This window comes from Rhinopithecus bieti, unplaced genomic scaffold (genome assembly GCF_001698545.2).
Source record: "Rhinopithecus bieti isolate Rb0 unplaced genomic scaffold, ASM169854v2 scaffold_68671, whole genome shotgun sequence".
NCBI lineage: Eukaryota > Metazoa > Chordata > Mammalia > Primates > Cercopithecidae > Rhinopithecus > Rhinopithecus bieti.
Window position 1 is genome coordinate 858,912 of NW_016827678.1, and position 7,325 is coordinate 866,236.

At 39.0% G+C, this 7,325-nt stretch overlaps 1 protein-coding gene across 2 annotated transcripts in view; it reads right to left on the reverse strand.

Annotated features, from left to right (window-relative positions):
- COX18 (cytochrome c oxidase assembly factor COX18) overlaps nucleotides 1–1,868 on the reverse strand; it is a 13,267-nt gene extending 11,399 nt beyond the window's left edge. For both annotated transcript variants that reach the window (XM_017864065.1, XM_017864064.1), the window contains exons 1-2: nucleotides 1,438–1,868; nucleotides 149–249 (exon numbers count right to left, since the gene is read on the reverse strand). In XM_017864065.1, coding sequence (XP_017719554.1) covers nucleotides 149–249; nucleotides 1,438–1,770 — 434 coding nt within the window. In that variant the 5' untranslated portion in view covers nucleotides 1,771–1,868. The remainder of the gene's footprint in view (nucleotides 1–148; nucleotides 250–1,437) is intronic.
- Nucleotides 1,869–7,325: the final 5,457 nt, after the last annotated feature.

The window sequence follows — 7,325 nt, forward strand, 5'->3', positions numbered from 1 at the left end:
TATATATATATATATGTAAAAGAAATACTTTACTGCCAAAACTACAGAATACTCAAACTTATAATTAACATCACTATTTATGTGTGTGTGTGTGGGTGTGTGTGTGTGTGTGTGTGTGTATGCTCTTACATGGATATAATTCGCTTACCTGGCAACTCTTTCGGACCACCCCAACTGATTTGCACGAACTACAACTTCTTGGTTAAGATGCCTGGCAATAGCTTTTATTTCTGGCTGCAAATTTTCCACCTAGCTAAAAAAATAGGTTTTGTTATGAGCACATAAAAGATCTTTATTCACAATCACTCAGAATTTTTCACATTATTCCCTCGAGTCATTTAAAAATGTAGTTTACTGATCATGTCAAGAAACCTTAAGTCTAAGCACAAGATGTTAATTTGCTTACAATGTCCTCAGTCACAACCAAATTCACAATGTATACTTATCCATGTGATCCTGGGCAAGTAACTTAACCTCTAAAATCAGGTTCCCTCACATATAAAACATATAACAGCACCTACTTCACAGGGTTAGAAGTATTAGATGAAAACTGCACCCTGAGCTTTACTGTTCCATCTCTAGATTTCCTAGTAATGTAAGCGGAGAAAACAGCTGTCTGTTAAGAACCTTTAATACACTGCGATAGCCACAAATCAAAAATAAAAATAGCATTTATTCCTGCCCTGTGTTCATTCTTCCTGTAAAATGGCTCACTGCCTTAATGTTGCTGCTGATTCCGTTCCTGTTTTGTTTCCGGTTTTTTTCCCCCATGTTCACAACTTGAAAACATGAAAGCCACTATTTTTGAAATATCCCATTTGAATAATCAAGCACTTGAACCCGTATTATCTGACTTGCTCTGATAACGTTGTGAAGTAGGCAAGGAAGGTACTGCTATCCTTATTCCTCAGAAAAAAGGATTCAATAGTAAAAGTTCAAGTGACTGCCACCAACCAGACACAGTCTTAGTCGGGCCTGGACAGGAATCAAGTTCGCAAACTGTTAGTCCAGTAGTTTCTTCCTAGGAAAAAAGACCAGCTGGAATACTTTGGGACGAAAGACGCTGCAGACATACTGGCTGTTAAAACTTTTAAGACATGAATTTTATAGGTTTCGCCAACACAATTTCTTCTGTGACTGATTTCTTTGACTCCGTTCCCCGAGAGCAAGTACAGTAACCACTTGTGCTTGGAGTACAAATCCAGTAGGACAAACGAAATGACAGGTACATGTATCACAAAATATCTTATTTAACACACCTAATGCTAGTTAAATTATTTTTAACGCTAAAATGGTCACAATGAAATGGTCACGATGATTAAACATTAAGCACTGCAGCAGGCAATATCGTGGGATCGAAAACCCTGAGTGAATGTCAGCCTTTCTCCGCCGCAGGGGTTGCAGCGCAGGGTACGCGCACGGCTCGGTGCCCCTCACCTTGGCCAGGATGTAGTGCTGGTAGGCGGCCAAAGGCAGCGTGACAGCACCCCGCAGGGCCACGGTGGAGAGCAGAATGCTGCCCCACCAGGGCAGGCCCGTGGTGGCCTGCACGCCGAGCAGTACTTCTTCCGCAACCCGCACCGGCGAAGACGCGGCTAGGGCCTCATACCAGCCGTTCGCATGGACTGCAGAGACTGGTGCCACAGCCCACACTGACAGAGTGGGGCGTTTGGCGCCGCTCGTAGGAACCGGCGCAAGCGGCGGGTCCCTAGCCCGCAGCTGCAGGGCAGGGAGCGGCCGCAGCCACCGACCGCCGAGTCGGCACAGCATTTCTGCACCACTGCAGAGCAGCCAAAGCTGTTAACGCGCAAGCTTCAGCAACAGCGGGCATAAAGCGCATGCGTATCCGCCTGCAGCCGCGATTGACCTTCCCAGACAAGCCGGTGACGTCTTGCGTCGCAGTTGATATGACGCAAGAGATAGGAAGGACCCGCCTTTCCCACGCGGCACTGGGCAGACCTACTGCGCACACGCGAAACTTCCCGCTGCTAGGGTGGTTACTCCGAGGCCGGACCAAAACTGCAGACATGGGTGGAGCCTGCTGCCCTCCGCGGGGCTGGGTGTTCTCTAGGGAGCGCTCGCCTTGCAAAGTTCATCTTCACTGTGTAACTTACCATTCTTTTTCACTAACGCGAATCGTCATTTGTAGTGGAATTATCCTTGCTCGGTGTTTTTTTTGTGACCAGAAGCTGATCCCAACCTTTTTACGTGCACCTGATTGCTTCCGCTAGCGATTACGATAGATTATAATACGCGAGTCACACGTTGCTAAAGTGCCGGCTTGTAGAGAGACACATGTTTCTTGCTGACCCTGAGTGTTAATAAGCATGCTTAAAGCACGAGGGGTAGTTCAGTCTCTTGTAGATTTAATTGACCCATCTGTTCCGGTTAGTATTTTGAACACCACCTGCAAACTGAATTTCTTCGATGTTTTGTCTTCCATGGTAAATAGCAGCAAAAATCTTATAGTAAGATAAAAGTGTCATCTCTTGATTTAAGGGAAACTGTCACTGGCAGTTCACTGGCAGTACAGTGAATTCCTTACTGGAGTTTACTTGTATCCTATATAAGCTTTAGAGAGCCCGAACAGCAGCATTGGCTGTCTTCTGGTTAAAAGGAATACGTTGAATCTACATGAACTATATAGTTTTTACTTTTGTGTTCTTGGAAACAACAAAATGGAATGTCGTGGAGGAGTTTCCCCACCGAAGGGTCACCCCTAGACTACATACCAAAATATGTTGTGAGGAGTAAACCTTAATTTTATTTATTTATTTAGGAAAAGAAGCCTCCAACAAATGTTGGGTAATGTGAAACGGCAGCTATCGTTTGCCCTTCACTGTGAACCTAACCAAGGGTACCCTAGGATAACTTTCTCAGGATTCTGGAATTCATCTGCTTTCCAAACTGACTGATATATCTGTACATGGATTTTTAAATGTTTAAACACACACAGCACAATACATGCTATATGTAAACTTTTTCTAAAAGAAAAACCTACCAATCTGTTTCTTTATCCATTTATTAAGGCAACAAAAAAGCCATCAGTTGCTACTGACTACTGTTCAGCTGTTCATAAGCTGAACCGAATTTTAAATCTATTCTTGCTAGACACAATGGATCACGCCTGTAATCCCAGCACTTTGGGAGGCCAAGATGGGAGGATACCTTAACGGCAGAAGTTAGAGATCAGTCTTGGCAACATGGCAAGTCCTCATCTCTACAACAAATAAAAAAATTATCCAGATGTGGTGGCTTGCACCTGTGGTCTCAGCTACCAGGAGGTTGAGGTGGGAGAATTGCTTGAGCCCTCCGGAGTCCAAGGCTGCAGCGAGCAATGATCGAGCCAGTGCCCTCCAGCCAAGTTAACAGAGCAAAACTCCCATCTCTTAAAACAAAAAACAAACAAACAAAAAAACAAAACAAAAAGAAAGGTGTAAGCTGTTCTTCATTTTCTAAGATTTAATTTTGTGGAGTTATATCAGGGGTCAGAAATGAGACTTCAGTGTGGGAACACATTTTTTGCTACATATTGTGTTCATATATTACATTCTTATTTTAAAAAGTATTTCCTTAAGTTTGAATATTGTGATCTAAATACAATTTATGAATATTTAGTTTCTGCTAATTTCATATATTTGTATAAACACATTTCTTAATCCATATAACAGGGATGACTAGAACTTGCTATCTACTTGGTAGAGGATGTTGGGGGAAGTATTTGTCAATTTTAAAGCCCAATGCAAAAGAAAGTGTTACTACTAATGTATAGGCACTGTTTATACAACATTGTGATTATCTTGTATCTTTTGTTTCAGAGTACAGTATAAAATGATCTACAACTATTGAGTGAACCAACCAAAATCGTTTGTCAATCCTCTTTGCAAATGAACTTGTGCAATGTATTAAAACATTTTTAAAAGTTCAACATTTATAATTAGCTTATTCCAGTCTTTGATATCAGTGTTATGTCAGTTAATTTCTCAACTTTAAATTCCTTAAGAAGAGACTATGTATTACATTTTCTTTCTGCAGTCTCTGTAATTCTTAACTATCATGGTGCCAAACACAGGAATGGAGCTTGCTATGGACTGAATGTTTTCGTCCTCCCCAGATTCTTTTCTGAAACCCCAAGGTGATGGTATTTGGAAGTAGGGCCTTTGAGAGGTAATTGGTCTTAAAGGTAGAGCTCTCGAATTGGATAAGTGCCCTCATAAGAAGAAACAAGGCTGGGCATGGTGGTTTATGCCTGTAAATCCCTGTGCTTTGGGAGGCTGCGTGGGGAGGATCACATGAACCTAGGAATTTGAGGTTGCAGTGAGCTATGATCATGCCACTGCACTCCAGCCTGGGTGACAGAGCAAGATCCTGTCTCTTAAAAAAAAACAAAACAAAACAAAAGCAACAAAAAAAAAGGAAAAGACAAAAGCAAGATGACTTTTTCTGCCCTACATGAAGAAACTGAAAAGGAGACAGCCATCTGCAAACCAGAGAGAAGGCCCTCAACAGAAAACATAAAGATGGGCATGTTGATGTTAGACATCTTAGCTTTCAGAACTGTGAGAAATACATTCTGTTAATCTCCTCAGTCAATAGTATTTTTGTTGTAGTGGCCTGAATTAAATGCTGAAAATTTGATTATGGGGTATCATTATCATGTAATCATTTAGGCTTCTCATTTTCCAAATATGCCTTCTGAAATGTTTGTCAAACTAAATGACTGTAGCTTACTAGGGTATATATAAAACAACACCAACAAAACACCTTTAAGAAATAAACTATTTGTTAGTGATCCCTTAGAATCATGTTAAGATTTCAGTTTTTCTTTCTTACTTAAGGCATTACTTCTCAAAACCAAGGCTACCTAATCTAGAATTGGCTTTTTTCTCTTTATTGAAAGACACCTGCTTGCCATCTTTCTTATGATTGGTTTTCAAGCATTGAAAATGCAAAGTTGGCTTTTGTTTTTCGAAAGTGTGAATTCATTTAAAAGCAGAAGTACAATATGCAACCGCCTACGCCACAGATACTAGGTTTGTACTTTGTTACGTTATAAAGGTATTCCGTCAAAGCCACAGTGGCACATTTTCCTTTACACTTAATCCAAAATTCAAGTGATTGTATTTTTGCAATCAAGGTGTGCAACACACTAAGACTTATTAAAGCACTGATGATGCTCCAATCTTAAATTCCAGTCACCTGAGTTAATCAAATGCTGTGACTTAAGCAAGCCTTTATCAATAGGATATGTATTTCCAAAGACATTAAGGAACATTCGGAATTTAGTGTCAAGGACAGCAAACATTAAAAGTGTAAGATACCTGCATCGATTCATTTACTTAAGTAAAAATATATTGAGAAAGGGATACTGAATCTGCTCATAGTGATTAAAAGCAGTGACTTGGTTTTTCTTTGCTATTGTAATCCTTTTGAAATAATCCTGATTTAAAAATCTGTTATTAAAACAATGTTTTGGTACACTTTAAATGTTCTGTAATGCCAGATCTGTGGGAATAAGTGTTATGAAAAACATCAACATGAAAATAGATTTAATAAACTAGAGGATCTGAAGAGATTTTATAACTTTGAGTTTTCCTGTTTAGTCTAACACTGTACTGTTTTAAAATAATATAGGGTACAAAATTTTACAAAATGTGTATTTAGGTTATTTGAGTCAAAACACAGATGGACTATTATTTTGTGAAGAACAAGACAGGATTAGTTAATAAGCTATTTACCTATTCCAAAGAAGAAAATGACTATATGTATAGTCATTTACAAAAAAATTAATTTTCGTGTACCAATAAAAATGACTTGACTTTTCAGTAATGGAAAATAGGAGGGGAAATTTCTTTTTTATAAACACTGAAGTCAGTGTTTGTAAATATGTTGATTATGTTGAAATGTATGTTGAAAAGGCATGAAATGTGGGATTTTGTTGGGAATGGATGGTATAAACTGATTATACAGTAATTGAGATATTAACTACTTGGGGATTTAAGGTGTGAACTAACCTAAGTGTAGTGTCCACGAGTTAAATCACTTCTTAAAAGAATGATGTAGTCTGCATATACACATACCACATATTTTCAAAATTAAAAAAAAAAAAGACCTTCATGGTCTCAAAAAATTATGTTTTTTTATTGTTCAAATAAAAGTGCACTGCATTACATCTGAAATATAAAAAATGTATTTGAAAAATGTTCCTAGTACAGACTTCTAAAACCATGGTATTGTACTAAACAAGCCTGATCCCCAAAAGTAAATATGGAGCATTTCAATCTATATGCCCTGGCCCCACAGTTTTGAAGTCAAGAAAATACAGGGGATTTCCCCCCTCCTTTTTAAATAAGGTATCTCAACTAAGAAATTCAGTATTGTGAAACAACACAACTCACGTGTAGTAATAAATATTGGATAGCATCTGTTCTCCAACAGGATTATCTCAAATAGAAAATAACCCTACTTAACACAGGGAAGAATTAAGAAAAAAAAATTCACGTATAGAATAGTGGCAAGTCATATATAAAATACTTTGGTAAATAACATTATTACATCCCTTTTTTAGTAAAGTGCTATAATTTTATTTCATAGCTATATTTATTTGTAGGCTGTCTTTTAGCTCTCCCTTTAAATTTGGGCATATTAAACATAGGTGGAGGCCGGGCGCGGTGGCTCAAGCCTGTAATCCCAGCACTTTGGGAGGCCGAGACGGGCGGATCACAAGGTCAGGAGATCGAGACCATCCTGGCTAACACGGTGAAACCCCGTCTCTGCTAAAAAATACAAAAAAACTAGCTGGGTGAGGTGGCGGGCGCCTGTAGTCCCAGTTACTCGGGAGGCTGAGGCAGGAGAATGGCGTGAACCCGGGAGGCGGAGCTTGCAGTGAGCTGAGATCCGGCCACTGCACTCCAGCCCGGGCGACAGAGCGAGACTCCACCTCAAAAAAAACAAAAAAAACATAGGTGGAAAAACAAATTTATATATTTTAAGACCACTTCTTAAACTAAAAGATATGAATGTACTGTTTACAAATTTCTGGATATGAGAAGTCATGTTTCTACTCTTTACTCAGGCTTTACTCTTTACTCAGACTAAAGAAATCATTTGATTTACTTGACAACCAAGGAACCATATTAATATCATCAACTCTGGGTGATTTATATGAATTCTAGTTAGTGTTTATGCTTTACCAGTGTGAAATTTTATGTCTAATTAAAAAAAAGACAAACTGATGTATACATTACTTGATTTTTATGCTGACTTTCTTTTACATTTCAACCATATAATTAATTTTTCCATGAGACAGGGTAGGACACATAATC